The 21,938-nt window shown below is 42.3% G+C and overlaps 1 protein-coding gene across 5 annotated transcripts; it reads right to left on the bottom strand.

Annotated features, from left to right (window-relative positions):
* Window positions 1-1,423: 1,423 nt before the first annotated feature.
* LOC131467023 (transcription activator BRG1) lies at window positions 1,424-21,105 on the bottom strand. Of its 5 annotated transcripts, none has more exons than XM_058640702.1 (34): window positions 21,014-21,105; window positions 19,194-19,450; window positions 17,934-18,066; window positions 16,255-16,797; window positions 15,992-16,090; window positions 14,504-14,762; window positions 13,323-13,449; window positions 13,070-13,243; window positions 12,785-12,958; window positions 12,519-12,692; window positions 12,354-12,401; window positions 11,620-11,750; window positions 10,888-10,945; window positions 10,694-10,803; window positions 10,445-10,592; window positions 10,200-10,363; window positions 10,027-10,093; window positions 9,790-9,900; window positions 8,587-8,829; window positions 8,359-8,472; window positions 8,098-8,205; window positions 7,748-7,834; window positions 7,624-7,670; window positions 7,347-7,513; window positions 7,068-7,231; window positions 6,163-6,390; window positions 5,964-6,041; window positions 5,648-5,866; window positions 5,254-5,516; window positions 4,227-4,335; window positions 3,796-3,897; window positions 3,452-3,584; window positions 3,107-3,246; window positions 1,424-2,787 (listed from the first exon to the last, which is right to left on the bottom strand). In XM_058640702.1, exons 2-34 carry the CDS (start codon window positions 19,410-19,412, stop codon window positions 2,752-2,754), a joined length of 4,977 nt encoding a protein of 1,658 aa, XP_058496685.1. In that variant the 5' UTR covers window positions 19,413-19,450; window positions 21,014-21,105; the 3' UTR covers window positions 1,424-2,751. The 5 variants fall into 5 exon arrangements, with proteins under 5 accessions (XP_058496685.1, XP_058496684.1, XP_058496683.1 ...); XM_058640701.1 differs by having other exon boundaries at window positions 5,254-5,519; XM_058640700.1 differs by having other exon boundaries at window positions 6,130-6,390.
* Window positions 21,106-21,938: the final 833 nt, after the last annotated feature.

Raw genomic sequence — 21,938 nt, forward strand, 5'->3', positions numbered from 1 at the left:
GATGTGATCCCCATGGGAGCAGTAGTTTCGGTAAAAGCCTGTGAATGTGCTTGAAGTCTGTTATTTTTCAGCCATTTCCTTCCCCCCTCCCCCCACTGGCAGATGTGAACAGCTGGACTTGAAATGCTGAAGCAATCTAGTGGTTTCCTTGAAATCCAGAATCTGCTCCCCTTCCCGCTTTGACTCCACGAGGAGCAAACACACCAACCCCCAACAAAGGGCTCACTGTTGAGGTTCTGTTTGAAACACACATTCTCCTGACATGTGCCAGGTTACGGCCTCTAAACAGACACTATACATACAACACACAGTATTTCTGAGCCATACAACTGCAAACAAAATCAAAGCTGAATTGTTTACATTATCTGACCTGGCTTGATCATTTCCACCTATTTACCTAACAATGCTGAGTTCATGTTGCTTCATTGTAGGGATTGAACAGGAAAATAAGGTCAAATTGAGCCAAAGTAACTAAAAACTCAAGTAGATGCACACGTTTACATGTTAGTGTTGTAACTATTGTTTTGTATTTGTTTGTTTTTTTAAGGAAAACCATTTTTGAAACTTGACTTGAAAACGGTTTTCTATTTACCTGATGCTTCCTCTTAGTGGTCAAACAGAGGTATTACACCATCATCCAGCATTAATAACCCGAGTGTGAGATTAAGTTGGTTTTGTTTGGCCTCAGTATTTAAATGCAGTCTGCTTGATTTTTAAATGAAAGATTTTTGAAATGAAAGGACGGAAGACTTGACTGATGGTAATGTTGGTAACACAGAGCATTTCTGGCTGCTTTTATCCATTACTATGTTTAAACATACAGTTTATACAGAGGCTATAAGAATGTGCCCAGGATGTCCATATAAGAAGTTTTTATTTGCATTATTCCCACGGCAATTTACCAAGGGTGCACCTACAGCACAGATCTGTGCCGCATGAGCACTAAGGGTTAATGACTTAAAAAAGTAACACCCATCCATCTACTCATCTTCGACCACTTTATCCTCCACATGAGGGTTGCGGGGAACTGGAGCAAATCCCAGCTGACATAGGGCGAAAGTTGGGGTACACAATATCCCAGTGACAACACACTGAGACAAACAATCATTCACTCTGTCAATTTACAGTGACCGATTAACCAGAGAACCGGGAGAAAGCTCATGCACACACGGGGAGAACATGCAAACTCTACACAGAAAGACCCTGAGTTGAACTGGGTTTCAAACCCATGACCTTCTTGCTGTGAGGCAACAGTGCCAGCTACTATACCGCTGTGTGGCTCTCATTTATGCATCACAAACAAAAACTAAGATGCATTTAGGAAGCCTCTTGTTTTGGTTGAACAACAAGCATTTCAGTTATAGTTAAATGTGTTTATGTTTCATTAGTCTACTGTTTTACTTCAGCACATCAAACAAACAGCTTTCACTTTAACTGTAGTTTATTGTTACATTGTGAAGTTCCAGCGATAATGACACAACACAACAGACAAGTCAATAATTTAGTGGCAAAAATGGCGATACTTTGGTTGTACGTTCATTCTAGTAAACCGTAAACGTAAGGGGAAATAAAGTACAGTAATAAACTGGCGGGCTGAACACACGTGCATGGACTTTTAAAAAAAGAAAACAGTATATCCAACACCGTACAGCCAACAGGCATTCACAAGCAGAGAAGAGCCACTGTCCCTCTGGTCCTTTGTCTTCAAATCGAAAAAAATTATAGAATCCAAAAAGAAAAAAGTGCTGAGGTACATCAAACAATTCTGAAATCCTAAAATCACTACTCATACGATAACAGGAGGGGAAGCAAGTAAAGTTACAGTACTCGTCGATGAAATACAACCTCGTGATTCTTTAAGTCTACAATCAACAGTTATAAGTGCTCATACTAGAAGTATAACAGGTACGCAGCAGCAGCAGCAGCAGCAGCAGCAAGGAGGAGAGAGTAGTGTGTTTTTATGCTGTACCGTAATGTTCATGAGCGAGCTGGACACGACTTAAACCTCAATCAAAAAACTGTGGTGAGTTCCTGAAGAGCTGCTGAGACGTCACTTTGTGCAAACACCGCTGCTTTCATTTCCACCGTAAACACTCAGTATGTGATGCGCTGTGATTGAAACATCAGGTCACCTCTGATTATATTCAACGCTGTTTACTTCACTTACTGGTTCATTTTCATCACGTTTTGGTAGTTTGTGCAAAAAAGAAAAAAAGAAAAGTAATTGTGTTGGTTTCCTAGGAAATGAAATATCTACGTAAAACATGTAGTATTTGTAACATCTAGCTTTATCAACAGAATATAAACATGTATGTTTTTAATGTATGTATTTAATTGATTATCGTCACTAAGGATCAATCTGTGGATTATCAATTTCAGGAAATGCATAAAGTAACTTCCTCAAGTGTCTTGTTTTCTGCACAAAAGTTGGTGTTTCACGATTTGTCACGATTATAACACTGTATTTGTTATATTGAATATTGCAACATAACACTGGATTTTTCATGATCTGTAAATGTGTTAAAGCAATTTAATGCAGTGATGTATTCACTGCTTTATAAACTAGTCTTTTATATGATGATATTGTTTAGTTTATCGTACTGGGAACCTTGTATTTTACTCCTCTGGAATTTGAATTTAAGGGGGGATGGAGTTGACGGAGGCATGTTTTTGTATTTACTGTATACACGGTGCTCGGTGAATTAGTGGAATGTCCCTTTATCCCTCTTGTCTTCCATGACACAGCACAGTTTAAGACTCTTCATCAGTAGCACTGGGGGATCGCTCCTAGAAAAAGGGCAAGAAGAGAAATGTCTAGAAAAGGGAAGCTTGACATATGAATTATTATTATTCCACATTTCTGACACCACATTTAAAAGAAAAAATCGGGATGGTAAAGAATGAAAATTCAAGTTTAAATTCAAAGTCTATCTTCATGTTAAGGATGTACGCGGCTGCAATACGTATGAAAAGAACACACCAGTATAAACTAAGAAAAAACTCACTTTATGTCACTATGGTGGGTGAAGAACTTGTACCGATTTCTTAATTTTATCTTTAGTTTGAAAACCACACTTTTGTTGTAGCACATGCAGCAATGATCTACCTCTTCCTGCTCGTCCTCAGAGTCGTCGTCACTGACGACAGGCTTGGCTCTGGTGCGTCCTGTCCGTCTGCTGCGTCCCTTCCCCCGATCTGCACCTTTATCCTTCCTCCCCAGACGGATCTTCACTTTCACTGAGCGAGCTGGACACAGACACAGTTTCTTACAGTCCAAACAAAATGAGATGAAGTCACTGGCTGACGACTACAAACTAAAGCGTTTAAAAATTACACTGTTCTCCTGTGGCGCTGACACGAATAGGAGTGATAAATAAACAGATGCTTCAACACAAAGTGTTTGAGTGATCACAGAGACAGAGAAAGTGCTTCACAAACGCAGCCCACTCACTTTCAGACTCCGATCCTTCGTCCTGCTCCTCCTCTTCATCTTCGCTCTCCTCCCCCTCACTTTCCTCCTCCTTCTCGATCTTCTGCCTCAAACTGGTGAACACCGACTGGAGGACGATGGAGTCTTCATAAATCTGCTCACATCAGAGGAACATGGGAGAAAACAGCTGCTTAGAATCATTGTAACCATGTACGTACATACAGGTAACACCAGTAACACCAGCAACTGCCTGGCAATTCTTACCTATCCAATAAACCTCAGAGTTTCCCAAATAAAGGGGCAGAAATGGATGAATGAATGAATGAATGAATGAATGAATGAATGAGCGAGCAGGTGTGTCTCACCAGCGATCCTTCCAGGTTGAAGGTCTGAGCGTTCTGGAAGAGCAGCATGACGTCTCTCTCCAGGTCACCCAGACTCCGGTAGCGATGACTCCTAATCCTCTCCTGTTGTTGGATTAAAGTCATGTATAATAATTTATAGATAATCAAAAAATAAAGAAACACTTTTTGCCTTTTTGAGGGGTTCGGATTTAGGATCTTGTTGGTATGGCCTGTATACTTCTGCACTTTACTTTATTATATGTGAAATTGTTTTATCTCCGTAACTGTTTGTACTATTTGTTGCTGTTTTCTTGACCAGGACTCCCTAGAGGAAGAGATTGTGTATAGTGTAATGGGACTTTCCTGACTATATTAAGGATGAATAAAATGTTTTTATTACCTGTAAATGTATTAGCGACAGAGTGCTTTCATCTGTTTGGAATGATCCTCACCTTGATCTTCCTGAAGTCCACAGGCTTGCGGATCAGCTCGTAGTACTCGGGCAGCTCTTTCCGTGACGGCAGCTGGATGAACACTTCACTCAGGTGACGCCCACTGGTGCTGCAGGGAATCATGAAATCAGCAGGAGTAACAAAAACACATTATTAACATCTCAGTCTAATCTTATCATAATCTAATTGTATCTAAATGCATGAACAGATCCTCCTTAAGTCTTTGGATTCAGATCCGGTCTGAACTGGTCACCGATTTTCAGCAAACTGGCTCGTTTTGCAAAACCTTACAAAAGTATGAGTTAGTAGTTAGTTAGTTTAGCTTCTTCCACTTCTGCCACAGAAAAAGGTCACCACCATGCAGTGGAACAGGTCACAAAAGGGGCAGATTTGTACAAGTAAACTTGTAAACAAATCTAACAGCTAAATCATATATTAATAATGGCAATAAACTATCATTATTTAAACTCCAGTGTTTTAGTGAGAGGAAAACAGGTTGATGGGTTTGATTTTGTGTTTACAGTTTAAGGGGAAAAAACAACAACAAAAGGTAATGTAATCTGGAAGTTTTTTCAGTTTCTTATAAATCACTAACTACGTTCACTTCTCTTCCTTTAACTGACCTGAAAAAATAGAGAAGTAACATTTTCACAACAGAAAGTTCAAAATGTCAATAAATGGTGCCGAGATTTAACAGAAAGAGGAATCACACTGATGCCTAATGCAGTCATTATCATTATTATTATTATTTACCATGTACCATTTGCCTGGTACATGGTAAAGGCCATAATTGTGGAACAGATGCAAATTTTAAGTCTGAAAAAGAAATAAAAACTGTGCGGATCAAGTCAGTGAGTTGTGAAATCAACTCAAACGGTGGTGTGAGTAGTAGTGGTGTGTGTCAAGAATCTTGCTCCACACTTAATATCAGTAAAAGAAACACCCACAGAGAGGGAAGTGACGATGTGCCTATTGCATGTTCACACACATTTCGTCACAGACAACAACCAAAGCTCACTGCTGCTACCTGTCTTTGTATTTGATGACAGCGTCCACAATCTTCCTCATCTTCTTTGTGAGTGCAGGTGGATTTGGGGAAAGTTTCTCAGCAGGAGGTCGCCCCCTCTTCCTCTGTCTCTTCCCGTCATCGTCTTTGTCCCCTCGTCCTCGTCCCCCCGACGAGGAGGAGGGACCGGGAAGATCTATGTCACGATCTCTCTTCCTCTTGCGGGTCGTCTTTTTGTGTCGTACCTCTTCCTCAATCTCCTCCAGTGTACCCTCCTCTATTGCCTGCTCGGGGTAATAAAAGTGATAAAAGTAAATTTTAGTACAGAAAGAAAGAAAGATTTGTCTTCTTGGCTTTTGGATTTAGTTAATATTCCGTCATCTGTCTCCCAAACTTCACCCATATGGCTAACAACCTTGAGCCACTGCTTCTCGGTCAGAGAGTCGCTGTAGTCCACTTCTTTTCGCTGCCGAGACCCTCGTCCAAACATTTTCTCCTCCTCCTCCTCGCAGGTCAGCCGCTCCACCTCGGCGTCATCTTTCATGATCCAAGTGGGCAGCTCATCCTCCTCCATCAGACGAGGTTTTCTCCGCGGATTTCGAGCCTCCTCTCGCCGCCGGTCTAGGTCCATACGCTTCGGGATGAAGATGATGAAGAGAAAAAAAATCAAATCAATCAAAGATTTAATTACACTCAGTGCAGGCTGGAAGCCTGAGCTATCACCTCTTTACCATGAACTGGTCAAACTCGTCCTCACTCCTCGCGATCATCTGGTTGACCGTCTCATCATCTGGAACCTCGTCCTCCTCCTGAATACAATTGGCACATATTGGCAAGCAGAGCATAAGAAAGCACAATCTTTGAAATTGGGTGTCGCTGGTGCACGCACGCACACACATTTATGCGTAGACACACTTCTTGTCCCCAGACCTCGTCTTGCTCCTCATGCTCCAGGATGGCCTGTAGGAAGGCCCTACGCTCGTGGCTGGAAGACTTCTGATCAAACATGCCTGCCTGGATGACTTTCTGGTCCACGTTCAATTTGTACTTGGCAGCGGCCAAGATTTTCTCCTCCACGCTGTTGACAGTACAGAGACGGAGCACACGCACCTCATTCTGTTGACCAATACGGTGAGCTCTGTCCTGAGCCTGCAGATCCTGCAAACACAATAGTACACTCGTATATCAGATTACTCAGAGTAGTATTCTGTAGTAGTGTAATGTCATCCCGCACTCAATTTAAGGAGAATGTCTTACACTTATTATAGTCTAAAGAGCTGTTTTCTTTGTCTCATATTTTGCATATTACATACAATACTGTGGAGCTCTGACATAATTATTTGCTGTACTTTTTAATTTATTACTTTAGACTTTAAAACAGGCAGCCTTATTGAGACTAAGATCTCTTTTTCAAGAGAGGCCAGAGAACCAGAAACACAATCCACAGAAACAGTTACCATGCAACTATGTTCAGAGAGCTTTAAAATCACCAGGGGAAATGAACACCTCGAGTTTGAAGGTCACTCCTCTTAAAAGGTGCATAGTACAGTATCTCAAAACCAGCTGTGTGATGCATGAGTATTATTTCAGGTTATAAGTAGTGACTGGAGAGTTGACTGCAGAGCTGGAAGAAGCTTCCCATTCTTCTCCTTAACTCTGGTTTTAAATGAGGCTTGTGGGCATGCATCCCCAAATACCACGTTCAAGTCTTTTATTAGTTGTATAGTAAGTGTTGGGCATAAACGAGCCTCCAGGTGCTAAACACACCAGCTTGGTTTTCTTAAATGGTGCCTTGTGTAATTAAAAAATAAATGCATGTTGAACGTGCATCTCACCTGATGTGGGTTCCAGTCGGAGTCGAAGATGACCACGGTGTCAGCAGACTGCAGGTTGAGGCCTAGACCTCCAGCTCTTGTACTCAGGAGGAAGATAAAGTACTCTGATTCTGGTTCATTGAACGTCTTTAGTAACATCCCTCTGTCTTCCGCCTTTGTGGTGCCTGTGGTGTCAGGGAGGTGGAAATAAAAAGAGAAGAAACACAGATGGGATGATGAGAAAAATGGCACTGACTGACACACAAGCGCTGCAAGACACGGTAACGAACACCGTCTAACCATCTAGACGCAGGTACTTGAAGCTGCGGTAGGCAAAGTAGTCCTCCATAATGGTCATGAGTGAAGTCATCTGACAGAAGAGCAGAACTTTGTGGTTTGTCGCTCTCAGTTTGGGCAGGATACGATCCAACACCTCAAACTTTCCCGATGCCCGATACAGGTCAGCTCTGGAAATGAGAGGATTACAAGTCCAGTGTGTGTTTGTGTGTGTGTGCAAGTGAGAGAGAGAAAAAGGGAGGGGAAATGGTGCTTGGCCTAAAGAATAATTCACACTCACCCCTGGACTATCCCACCAGAGAATCCTAAATGTTCAGAAAAGGATTCCTGCAAAAACAGTGTCGGATTTGGTGAAACAAACAACCAGAGGCAAAGTATTCCTGCCCTGTGCTCCTCAGTGGTACCTCTATCTGCTGGAACATGTAAGGGTGGTTGCAGATCTTCCTTAGCTGCATGATGGTGTTCATCAGCGTCTTTGTGCCTCCTTTACCCTGGTAAACAGAGTAAGATGAAATGTACAACATTAAAAGCACAGGTAACCAATACTCAGTTTAAAGCATCATCAAAAAAATACTCTCTATATATCTATATACTCGCTGATCAACGGTAGCCAAACCAAAGCAAATAAAAACGGTTGCTTTAATTTCAGACTCTATATATATAGTGTGACACATGTTGCTATACTTTTGAAAAACCATGGTGCACAAACTGTGGTCTAAAACCAGACGAGCTAAACCAAAATTAGACTTCACACCTTCTTATCTTTCTCTGATCCGTCAGTAAGAAGAACTCCCTTGGCCTGCATGTGTCTGTACAACACTCTCTGAAGAGAGGACATGTCACACTTGATCACGTACTCCACCTGCCAGAGAGGAGAGATGCATTCAACTTTTAAAAGACACATAAGAGGTCAGACATGACGCATCTCTCTGTTTCTCTTCGTGTTTTCTTATCCATTATGAACTCCTCTTGTGTGTGAACATGTATCTATGGTCGTCCGTCTACTGTGCCGTGCCTTCTCTGGAAGCTGCGCCTCCACTTCCTTCTTTAACCTGCGCAGCAAGAAGGGGCGAAGCACTTTGTGGAGACGGCGGATGATCAAGATGGTCTCCTCTTCGTTAAGATCCACCTGAAGAGAAAGAGAAATATTTGGCATCTGTAAAACACAAAGAGACAAATCACAAGCAGCACATGCAGACTGCATTGTTAAACAGGCATGTAGCGATGACTGAGTCCAGCACACCTTCTCTCCAGTCATGGCAAAGGGAGCGTTGAACCACTGCTCGAACGTGCTACAACTCTTGAAGATGGTAGGCAGGAGGAAGTTGAGCAGTGCCCAGAGCTCGGGCAACTTGTTCTGCAATGGTGTCCCTGTCAAAAGGACTCGCCGTGGGGCAAGGTAGTGAGTGTTCAGAACCTGGGTTAGTTTACAGTGGTGGTTCTTCATACGGTGGCCCTCATCAACGATCATGTACTTCCAACGTATCTGACGGGGAAGACATAAGGAGAGGAGAACATTTGGATGAAGCGGTCAGTCTAATGCTTCACTGACACTGCCCAGTCTTCCAGTTGAAAAACAAACTCTTGTTTTGAAGCAACAAGAGTGACAATTTGACTGGCACCATGACAGTTTTTAATAACTGGTGTGTGCCATGCATCTATTTTATCATCTATTTTCCTCTAAATGGGAACATCATTTCCAAACTTGGCATCATGTGCTTTTAGAGAAGACCTAAATTCTAGTCATTAACTCCTCAGGGAAAACATTTGCTGATGTTATCAGCATCTCATTTTCCCATAGACTGTCATCGACACTCTGTTCTTTTGGAAACAGGTGGCTAACTGCTTCTCCATTCTTCTTCCTGGGCTTTACTTTTCAAACTGGAAGACTAGGTACATCTTTTTATAGAGTATGATTCTGCCCATTCAATTACAAAAAAAATAAAATAAAATAGGAAAGTGCTCAAATGGAGAATATCTTCTCCATTTTGTCCTCATATCCCAAACGGGCTCGGTCCACCATGTGGGGAAACCCTTGCCTGAACTACAATACCCACCTGGCAGCACAGTCAGGAAGCATATATGACTACATGAGTGCATGGCAGCAACATGGCCACAGACGACAGAGGGAGATGTGGTTTACAGGCGGTGTCAGAATGTGGCAGGACCTAGGAGAGAGGACTGAGATGCAGCACAGAAGGAGGTCAGATTGGCCAGGATGAAACACTTTTGGAGCACTTTGGGAATTGGAGTAATGATAATGAAAAAAACACACAAAAAAACTAACAAACAAAGAAAAAGTCAAGCAAAGGCAAATAATTAGCAAAATAAAAGCAACACGATCTCAGTGCAAGCATGTGTACACGGGAACAGAGAAAGGTTTACATGATGTTTGACTGTTGTTATGTGTTCTTCTGCTTGTGTTTGTTTGTTCACCTCATCTCACCTTGGCTAGTACTTGTTTATCCTTGATGATGTACTCGTAGGTGGTGAGCAAAACGTTAAATTTTCCACTACGTAGCTGGGGAACGAAGGCTCTTCTGGCAGCAGGAGATCCCTGACAGCCAAAAACAGAAATCACAGATTACAAAAGGGAAAAACAACAAAAACAAAACAGTATCTCCATCAACACAAGAAAATAAGCAAGCCACAAGATTCTTTATAGTGAACTGCAAAAACTAACCTTGTAGGACACTTTGACAACTGTTGGTGCCCATTTGTCAAACTCGTACACCCAGTTAGAAAGAGTTCTGTCAATAAAACACGGCTCAGTTTTCATTCAGCAGTTCAGGCTCTACCTATTTAAAGGGACTTCATGGTGGAGAACAAAAACAGACACGAATAGATTTAGCTCACGAGAGGGGTACAATGATGAGGTAGGGTCCATTGAGACGCTTGTGCTCCATGAGGTAAGTGATGAGAGCGATGGTCTGGATGGTCTTTCCCAAACCCATCTCGTCTGCCAGGATCCCATTCAGGTTGTTGTTGTAGAGGGAAACGAGCCACTCCAGACCTTTAACCTGAAAGTGAAAATTCATGTGTACTGACTGACTGCAGCTAATCAAACATTTCTTTCTGCATGGTGTGGTTTTTTTTTTTACCTGATACTGTTTAAGTTGTCCATTTATTAACAAACTGGACTGTTTCTCCACCTTCTCTGTCACAGCATGAGCCACTGAGTAATAAGACTGTAGCCCTCGAGCAAAGGCTGCGCCACTATACTCATCATCCACGTCCTGCTTCGCATTTCTGAAGAGGAAACATCAAAAACACTGGGGTATAAGTATTGTTTCTTGGGTGTACAGAAGAACACAAATTATTAAATTGTATCCTTCAATCTTTGCACTCACTCAATGATGTGTCGAACATCTACTTCCGACACGTCCTCACAGTCAGGGTCCGTTATTTTCTTCTTCTCCTCCACTGCAGTCGACGAAGGCTGCGGCTCTTCTTCCTCCTCCTGAAAGACAATGGAAACAACAGTTTGTCATGAGAAGCAGCGGCTGTGAGAGGTGATTCAAACACATCGAACAAAGTAACTGGCCTCTTCCTCTTCCTCCTCTTCGCTGTCTTCACTGTCCGAACGGGGAGCCACCTCATAGCTGGTCACAACACAAACACACTGAGAGTTAGTAAATCTGCATAAACTGTATGTTTACACTGAAGTTATTCATATTTAACTTACATTTAGCTACCTAAACATGTGTAACATCTGATCGTCATCACAGTATGTAGCATTAAAGGTACAGTAGGTAGGACTTTTAACCTTTTAGTATAATATAAATCTAGTGACCTTAAAGAGAGTGACACTTCTGTGCCTATTATTGGATTTTTTTTTACAACCTCATAACTAAATCTGAATGAAACTGGGAACTGACCTGCAGTCCCAGTTCTGCAGCACTGATAAAAAACTTCTTATATCGCAAAGAAACCTTAAAAAAGGAAAGAGTCTAAAACAGAGTGAATAATACTGACAAGAGCAATAAATCCAGTGAATCTGTCTATGTTCAACTCAAGAGACGAGCTGAGGACCGAGAGCTGTGATGCCAAATCATGAGTATTTTAATAATGTGCAAATGAAACTCTACATTTGACCTTTCTCTCAATGATGCGACATCCTGTAGCTTCGGCTTATTATTACAACAATTCCAACTAAGACTCAAACCAGCTGATGACACTCCAATGCAGAGATGCAGGAATTCAGCCAAACACCTTCTTTTTCCAACATGGCAACCACTTCATATTCACAAGTCATTCTCTCTCTCTCAAGCCTCACCCAGGGTTCATCTCCAGCCAAGTGTCCAACTGTCCAGCTTTAGGTGCATCCACCCCTGTCAGGATGTTTCCACTGTCCACATGGATGACCTTCACAGGCAGGTCACTCATCTGACTTGTTTCATCCAGAGGCTGCAGGGGGAGGATGCCAGTTAACGTCTGGACTTTTATCTTTTGATTCAAATTACATCAAGCAAACATACAGTAGCTTTAATACAGTGGATAAATTAGTATTTTTGCAACACAGTTAGTTATTCTGACTTTCTTTAACCAATGAATGAAACAGGTGACGGTGACTGAAGGCCACACACTGCTCACTGCTTTCATTCAGACATTGTTGCATGAAGCAGAGGCTTTTAAACGGTTTATGTGCCCAATGAAATTCAATTGATCAAAAAGTTGCACAGCAACAGTAAACAAAAATCATTGTGGGAGCACAGAACAAAGTGGCAGTGTCTACTTTTATTGCCATGACAACAGTTAAAAAAAAAGGAACACTACCCCCTGAATGCTATGTGTGAAATTTGATCTGCGCAGTGTTTACGGGAACTCACTTTGGAGACCACAGAAAGCAACAAAGCAATCAATCAGTTTTGCTATGGGAACCATGCATATTCAAAAGAACAAAAGAGCGGCTGTGAACCGACCGTATACTTTAACTATTTATGTGTACAGAGTTAACAATTCTCACGTCTATAAAGCTTTGCCATCACTACAGTTTCGGCAGCAGCTCACCTCTCCATCAGGGCCCAAGGCAGGAGTCTGACCTTCAGCGTTCTCCAACTACAATACAGATCACAACTGAGTCAGAAATAACATGTACAGTGCAACTCATTATGGGACAATAAATCATAAACGTCTCATAAATCAGACATCTTTATGTCTCCCAGTTTTCTTTACCTTCTTCTTTTTCTTCTTCTTCTTCTTCTTTTCTTTGAGAGCCTGTGCGGCCTTGTGAGCTCGGACCAGCTCAGTGAGGTTGGCGACATACTCGTCAGTTTGCTGCAGCAGATAGGCCAGACGTTTGTCCTTCTTCTGGTCAATCAGTTTACGGTAGCCCTCCTCATCCTCGGCCTGGGGAGAAACACAGTATTTGGAGGGAGTGTCTGCTGTTAAGTGTGTTTGTGCACGCTTGTATAACTGTGTCTGCATGGTTTCCTTCTTACCATGAGCCTCCTCATCCTCTCTTTCTCGATACGCTCATTCTCCTTCTTCTGCTCTCGCTCAGTGTTGGCGTGGTAGGTGGCCACGGCTTTGGTCAGTTTCTGAATTTTGCCTGTTATCGAGCGGTGGTACTCTTTGAAGTCTTTGGCGTGCTGGAGGATGCTGTTGAGGTATTCCTGGAGTTCAAGTAGGAAATTGGGAGTTGGACACAAAAGAGAAAGCAATAAGAACAACTTTTAACTTTTAACTTTTAACTTTTAAGGTCACAGCTGCCTTTAGTCCTCTACCTGATGCTTCTGCCGGCGTTTGCGCTCTTGCTCAATCTTCTGCTGTTTCTCCAGTTTCTCTGTGATGCGGGCCTCTCGCAGAGACTGACGCTTGCTACGCTTGTAGGCCTTGGGATCGAGGGCCGTCTCCAGAGCTGTGTCACGGCGCATGCACACCACCACCTCTTGACGCAGCTGTGGAATGCAAGAGTCTTTAATTCATGGTGGACGAAATTTAAAGGTGAAGGTATAGATCATATTATATGCACAGTACCTGTCTCTGGAAGTTAAGCAGTCGAAGAGCTTTAAGCTCAATTGTTGCTTTGGTACGTAAATCACCGGCAAGAGAACCAGGCAGGTTCTCCAGTTCAGCGATACGATGAGTGATACGAGCCTGTAACCTGAGGAAGTAAAGATAGACTCAGATATTATGATTTCTTCTTCATTAATCTGCTAATAGCAATAGCATGCTCCACATCTGTCAAAATGATAAAGTGTACAGCAGCAAAGCAATGCTAATATTCCGGTGATAATACAGTTTGAATTATTTTTTGATAGCCATTAATAAAGTTGTCAAAAAAATAAAGAAATATGGTGTCTTAATATGGCAAGATACATCGCAACCAATACTCTCCACTCCTCCTCCCGTCTGCTCACTCTGTCTGAAAAACTGACGTTTGGAAACACCAAAAGTCCATTGAGAAAATCAGTGTTTTACCTTGCAGGGACACAATAGCTGCTGCTCTACCTCTGCCTCCTTTGTTGAGTTTGTGTCACTTGTGTAATTTCAAGGATTTCAAACAATTAAGTCACAAAATATCACATTCAAGAAAAAAGAGAACTTGGCTTGTGACAGAAGGGTTGCTGATTCAAGTCAAAGGCTGGGTTACACCTGAGCAATGTACCCTTATTGTTAATTGACCCAAGCCACAGGGAGGCTAGTGCCAAGCCCGGATAAATGGAAGGGTTGCATCAGGAAGGGCATCCGGCATAAACATCTCGGTCAAATCAAATGTGAGGATGCACTGTGCACTGCACCTCTAGAGAGGGAGCAAAAAAAGTCACAAGATATCACATTTGACCTTATTGATGAAGGCAGTAAAACCACTGATTTTCTCTAGGGACTTTGGTGAGCAGTAAGCAGTGTACAGACTCTAGTTTCCAGCAGGAAAAGATATTATAGACTAAGGCAGGTGTAGATTTCATCAAGTGAGCCTTTTGTTTGGTAGCTAGAATCAGTTTTTCCTTGTTTTCCTGGTGGCAGCCATGTTGTTATATCAATTCCTCCTAGACCCAAACTTCAAAAAAACCTGATCTATCACTTTAAGAGTTTATTATAGTGTAACTAAAATAATCAGCTGTCAACAGCTAAATCCACATTGTGTCATAATGGAAACAATCAAAGCAGAAAAGCTAAACGAGAAGAAAGCTGCATCCCCAAAGGCCATCACATACCTGTACTCCCTCTCCTGCAGTATCTCCACTGGGTCGAGGCCGCAGGGTTTTTGAATGGGGGTAATGCGATTCTGCTTGGCATGGTAAGGCATCATGGGAGTAGGTTGTACTGGCTGACCAGGGGACTGTGTCTGCGGAGGCATTACTGGGGAGGCAGCAGGGGGAACGGAAGGGGGCGCAGGAGAGGGTCGGCCAGTGGGTTGTGGGGGGATCAGCTTTTGTGGTGTGTTTGAAGGGGCTGCTGCATTTACCAAAGGACCTGGAAGGCCAGGAAGTAAGCAGAAATCATACTGCTGTAAATACCACTGCAGTCTACAGTATATGACAGAGTTTCATATATGGGATGGATGGATACCAGTACACCTATCCTCAAAGCAATCATAACAAACTTGAAACTGCAACAGCAAACTATAACCTTTGGCTTATCTGCCTTTATTTTATACAGACAGGAAACAAGGACATGGACACATGCAGTGAGCAGTAACCACTGCCACCAGAGTATTCCACTGATGCAGCCTTTAATTTCTGCAGTGAAAACGTTTGACGTAGAGAGATGTTTTTAGAATCGTCAAAGAAAAAAAAAGGTCTAGTATTTCCACTGTAATTCTGTAACCCTGTTGCATTTAAACCATTGATAGAACTATGATAGACAATAAAGTGCCAAAGCAATGCCCAGTAATAACTGGTAGCGAGTAAACATGGGTGTGAATAATTTGTGATTTAAAATATTTTTGAAGTTTTCTTGGGAGATGTTTCATGAAACACAGTGAAACTGTTACATAACAAAGACAGAGCTTTTGCATTTTGGTCAAAACAGAAACAGTTTTTGCCATTCACACACATTCACTCACAATTTCCTACAGCGCATTTTCTGTCACTCATCTTTCATACCCATTCACACGCTGCCGGCACAGCCATCAAGAACAACGTGGGGTTAAGTGTCTTGCCCGAGGACACATCTGCATGTAGATTAGACTACATACTATATATGACTGCACATGGCACCCTTACATGAATTCTAAAGATTAACATGAGGATAAATCCTGGAAGGTGATATAGATGTAACACGCTAGGGTCTGTACGACTGAATCATTAACTATGATTTAAAAAGTTATATCACAAATCAAATTGCATTTGAAACCTACTGTATGTCAGAAAAATTCGCAATCAGATGTGAGAAATGGTTCAGCCCGAGTGGTTACTGAGTTTCTATTTCATTCTATTCTATTCTATTCTACTAAATTTGACGAGGAGAGCACCACACAAAGAGCAGTAAAGGAGATTATGATCTATTACTCTGCCAAAACTTTAAAAATGGCCCATGAATGTACGATATCATCTCCACTGACTTATCTTTTACCATAATTATTATATATAATAAGTGCAAGTTAGATGGAAATATCGGCTCTCTTTCTCTACTACCAAATTAAATGTTCTACAAAGGTACACAGCAGGTTTTTAACATGGTCTTACAGTCATGTCACACACCTTCAGGCCAGGACTTGGGTGGTCCATTTGGGTTTTGTCCCTGTATTCCAGTTGGGGTCCCTGATGGGCCTGGTGGAGGCATGTTAGGACCCATCATACCTGACAAAATAAGGTACAAACAGTACATTTATTACACAGGTCTTTTATAATTTGAAAACAGAGTTCAATTATTAACCATCAGACCACAGGATATTTGATAGTAGTCTCAGTCTTTTGGACCCAGCCGTAGCCTGGTATTACAGATTTCCTCCATGCATACTCACCATGTGCTCGACTGTAGCCTGAGCCCATTGGGCCAGGCCCTGGTCCTGGTCCTGCAGGACCACCTCCAGGCCCAGGAGCCAGACTAGGCATGGGCTGTTGCTGCTGCATCCCAGGCATCGGCCTCTTCCCTTGGACAGCCATCTGTAGGTGGTCTGGTAGGGGCTGCCCCCGAGCCAGCATCTTATAAGCCATGATTTGGGCTCTGAGTTGGTGGAGTTGGTTCTGGTTGAAGGGAGTTGGTCCACCAGGACCTCCAGGGCCAGTAGGACCCCCAGGTTCAAGGCCAGATCCAAGGGTGGAGATGCTGGGTCCAAGACTGGGTCCAGGGCTCGGTCCTGGGCCAGAGCTACCTGGTGGACCAGGACGATTACCGGAACCAAGTGTGTGCTGATCTCCACTTGGAACATCTAAAGGTGTAGAGGCAGAGCCAGGGCCACCAGAGGAGGAGGAAGAGGAGGATGATGGCATTAGAGGACCAGAAGGAGGACCATTAGACGGGACAGGACTGGAATGGTCAGAGCCACCTAATGGAGAGTGGTAGCCTAAAGACCCAGACAGGCAAAGAACAATCTTTTCAAGTTCTGCACGGTGTTTATTGTGCTTAGTGTTTTATGGCAGTTGGCTTCTGTAATGTTCTCACTATCTTCTTCTCTCTCCTTTGCCTTTTTTTGTCCTTGTGAATCCACTCAGCTTTCATTAGTTCAGTTATATGTCGATATGGGATTTCTGGTGAGTTGTTCTCAGTGTGCGTTTTGTGCATTACCAAACACTGAGCTGATTATTTCCTCTGTTTATCATTGCAGTAACTGCTGTTGTATATTACTTATTATATACAAAAGTATAAATATACCTACTCAGAAATTATCATTACGCTTTTTATTCACATTAAAAGAGCTGGTATTATCCTATAAACAACCCAGACTGTGTTTCAAAATAGCAGAATTATAATACAGCACATACAGTTATGGGCCACTTGTTAATTCTATTGAGCCAATCACGTGGCAGCAACCAATAGCCAAATTTCAAATCAAGCATCAGAATGGAGAAGAAAGGTAGTGACTTTAAATGTGCTGTGGTTTCAAAAACTGTTGATCTACCAGGAATTTCTTCATCTAATGAACTTAACTGTTTAGTAAGATATCTCGTTATTGTGAGAGAAATACAGATGAGATTTCAAACATTTTCAAGCACCTTTCAAACCTTGAAAACACTGCATTACAATTCAAGCACTTTCACCTGTATTAACAGTCTGTCCTGCCCTCTGGGTTTTCAGGGAACAGAAAAGAGTTACGTCCTCCACCTGTTGCCACAGGTGTGATTCTTATTCATACCCTCCTGCCTGTTATTTCATCATGATTCATCTTTTAAACTCCATTTCACAATGCTTAACCTGTCTGACTGTCTTGTTTTACAGCAGACAGCTGAGTCCAAGCCAACACCTTACTGTAAACACTGTCTTTGTTTTTCCAGATTTGCATGATTTACCGTTTCACAAGAAAAAGAAACCAGACAGTTTGAAAATCAGCATATGACTCATTCATGACAGAGCTCGTCACAGTAGAAACACAGGCCCTTGTGACTACACCGCGACAGTAAATCACACTCACTGTAAAACACAGGCTTACGTAACGCTATGAAGGATGATATTGCTCAAGACAAATCTGTGTGCTGTTCCTACCTTGTGAGTGTTGGTCCAGAGGGCTGGGTGGGGGGCCCATCCCACTGTGCCCGCCCTGTCTCATAGACAGTCCCTTCATCTGACTGAAGCGGCTCTCCTCACTCATGCTCTTCTCATGCAGGCTTTCCATTGGCTGTGGAGAAATCCAACAGTGTTAATAGGAAACGTGTGGGAAAACACCAATAACATTATATAATGGGGCTGCACGATATTGGACTTTTTTGCCAATATCAAATATGCCGATATATCGAGAATTCGTGGGCCAATAACTGATACAATACTGATATATATGTAAGTTTTTCCCTGTGCCACAATGCAGAGGTCATTCACTCTTTTCTGTAGTGAAATTAACATAATATTTTGCATACTCATGTACTACTATGTAATACTCACACAGCAGATGTAGATATAAATGTACTTAATTGAGCAAAATAAATACACTCTCAGTTCAGAGCTGTAATTTCCCAAAATGTCAATGGTGCGATCAGCTGTTTATCAGCTGGTCCCAAGCACACTGCTTGACGCCTGCCTCGTCTCATTCCTTATTTTTCTTACATATGTTGTCTCCTTCTGCTGTCATGAGCACCCTCCACCTCCCCGTCACCACCAAGTCTTCGTCACCTCATCTGATTTATGATTTTTCATTCTTCATTAGTCTCACCAGATCACCAACCACCATCACCACCAGTGTATAGACTTGGAAAGATTTTGCTGGTTGCTGCTCAGAAGCAGAAGCTCCCAGGTTTGATATCCTCCCCCCATCGTGTCCAAGCATCAAAGACTCTTTAAAGACTATCCACACATTACGCTGTTGTTTAATAACTGGTTATTGAAATAAAGCATTATATGTTGTCATTACACATTTATATTTTATCAGACGGAGGGAAAAAAAGAAAATCGGGATAATATATGGGTCAACCGGCAAATTAGCATCTGCATCGGCCATAGAAAATCCCTCAATGGTCGAATTCCAATTGTGTCAAATAAGAGTCAAAACCTCTTAACTGTGTTTGCAGTTACAGTCAGTTAGAAGGTGATATGATTAAGATGAATCGTTTGAGTTCAGTAAAAATTGAATTGAATAAATGTGCATATATGCTCTTTACAACATATATAAATATTTCATAGAAACACGGCGACTCTGCCCTGTAAATCCAGAGATGATTTAGGTAATGTTGTGGAATCAATCTTCACATCATCCTTGTTTGAAGAATGCTGGTGTGTCTCAGTGGGACAGTGAAGCATTGCCGGTGTCCTCACTTTGTGCAGAGAGTGCATGCTGTCCTGGCCATATCCAGAGGGTCCTGCCTGGGAGTGTCCAGAGGATGGAGGACCCGGGCTGGGGCCCATCATACTATGAGAGGAGCCTGGGGAGGGTCCAGGGCTGGGGCCTAGCATTGCCCCAGGGGAGGGACCTGGACCAGGGGAAGGACCTGGGCGTGGGGTGCCTCCAATGGGGGGAGGATCTGGTGTGGACATCGCCCTGGATCTCCTGCTCCTGGCTGAGCAGCAGAGACCTGAGAGAAAAGACAAAAGCAGGGAGTGATCTTTGCAAAACTCACAGGGATGACATCACTTAAGAGTTCCTCATCTAAATAAAAGGGGCGGGCATTTAAAGCAAAAACATACTATTCGAATATTAATCTGGGTTATCTGTGAAATATTCAATATCCCCAATACTTTTTCCACTACCCAGTGGCTCAGCACGGCACAGCTCTCCTCTACACGGTTTGGTTGGTTTTCTAGTACCTCCTCAAAGTGGGCGGAGTCATCACTGCACGGCTGCATGAAACTGCAGGGACTGTGTTATACACGACTCACACACACACAAACGAGTGACTAGTGACTTGTAAAGCAGTTGTTTTTGGTGTACTGAATCATTAGTTAATTCAATAGATTTGTTCACACATGACCGGAGCACACACTCCATCTGACACAGTCACTGAACTGAAATACGGAGGAAGGGGGGCTCGCCGAGTTCACAGGGGAGTAGCTAATGAGATGCATTCAAGAAACCTTTAAAATTCCAATACTACTGCAAACACGCATGCAGTCCACTAACTATATGTTTGGTGCTTCCGCTGTGGTAATAGATGCTCCACATATGTGGTAGTTATTGAAGCAGGAATGGGACTCAGTATGGGTATGAGTCAGTATCCGTCCGATACTGGTCAAAATCACTGGATCGGATAAAATGTAATATCTGATAGAATCCAAAAAGCCTTTATTACGCATGCTTCAATATGCAGACTGCAAAAATTTAAATAAATCACCAGCAAATGCATTTTAGCTGAGTGATGTTCATTTTTTTTTCATTGTTTGAGAGAACAATATTTGATACACAGCTGGAGAATTATATCTTTGAAATGACTCAGAAATGTGTCGTTAACGGCTTCATGATTCATAAATGGTCTAAAATGACTGTATCGCACTAATATCGGTAGATATCAAACACAAAAATGTGGTATATCCCATCTCTATATTGGAAGAGAGCTTCTTTTTTAATCAATCCAATTGTCAAATCAGGTTTGTATCATTTTTAATATAGTTCCACATAGTCACATTAACTGATCAAACAAATCATTTATAATCAAATATTCATGTCTATCCTGGTCAATAATCATTAATATGGTGGTCTGATTAGAATAAATGATAATTAAAAAAAAAGAATGATAAATAAAATGGATGCATGACATAAAATTCTCTAATAAAACAAAAGTGGGTGCATAGTCTTTGCAGAATATGCTTGATTTGTGTCTGTTATTAACCGGCTACGCTGCACCAAAGCTCGCTGCGCGCACATCCAGCTGTAGGGTCGAGGGCTGGAGTTGAACTGAACACCGGGTAAAACAGTCAAATACACATATGAGCATGAACCATACTGAGATCAATCCTCTGTCACACAATGAAAACGTGCTTCGTTTAATAAAAAAAAAGGGGGGAATGGCGGACTGTGCTTGTGTGACTGACCTACCCGCGTCAGCAGGATGTACAGTCCTGCGTGAATGTCTGCGCTCCCGGGTCTGATGTTTGCGGGAAATGAAAGAAAACGCAGCAACTGTCGCAATTAGTGCACTCACCCTCTTTGTAATCTGCCTCGGAGCGTTGATTTGTTTCACCGACGTGGCTCGAGCGCCCCCCTCCACTGCTCGTATGACCGAATGTCTAGTCACGGCCGATCACCCCTGCGCATGCGTGAGCAGCGACGGCAACTTCACACTTAAAGGCTCATGCTGCAACATGTATGTACTGTACACAGTGTTGGTAAATCACGCAGAACAGTCACTAACAAAGGTGCTCAAATGTTGGTGAGGTTCAGTTAATTTTTTCATGCTTTAATCAAGACTTCAAAATCATTTTCTTGTAGAAAATCTGTGTAGATAAAAGTGGTTTATAATAATGGCATGACTGCTTCTTAAATTGCCAAGATAATGTTGTGCCAGTTAAATGTAAGTGTTCATGTGCCCACTTATTTAGCCATAATAGCAACCTCTGCCAAGGCACCTCTATTTCCATCTGTCAATACTTCCATTTAACCCCTGAACTCGTTCAACACACTGCTCCCTTCTGGCTGTAGATACAACACAATGCTTTACAAATGAAGGACAATAAACTATCAATAACTTAATTTTTTTATGCCAAGACAATAAAGAACCGTAACCTTTTAAAAGTGGGAGTGGAGGTTAACACAAACTCTATATCCAGCTGTAATGTGCTTTAAAAGGCATGCCAAACATACAAACCATGTTAAATCGTCAGATACCTTTTAAGTAGCCATGGTATTCCCAATCCTTAGATGAAGAGTATGTCAGCAGGAAAGTGTTGAGGATGATGCTGGTAGGCACCTGAAAAAGAAAGCCAAAGAGAAGCTACATGCATCAGCAGAGCGAGGACATGAAAGAGTCAGGTGTGCAAAGGAAAGAAGTTGAGTTTACAGTGACGTCGTATTTGTCGAGTCAAGTCTGTTCTGTCCAGTGCCATTTACTACAAGTGTTCCTCACTCAA

This window comes from Solea solea, chromosome 10, assembly GCF_958295425.1.
Source record: "Solea solea chromosome 10, fSolSol10.1, whole genome shotgun sequence".
In the NCBI taxonomy this organism is placed as follows: Eukaryota; Metazoa; Chordata; class Actinopteri; order Pleuronectiformes; family Soleidae; genus Solea; species Solea solea.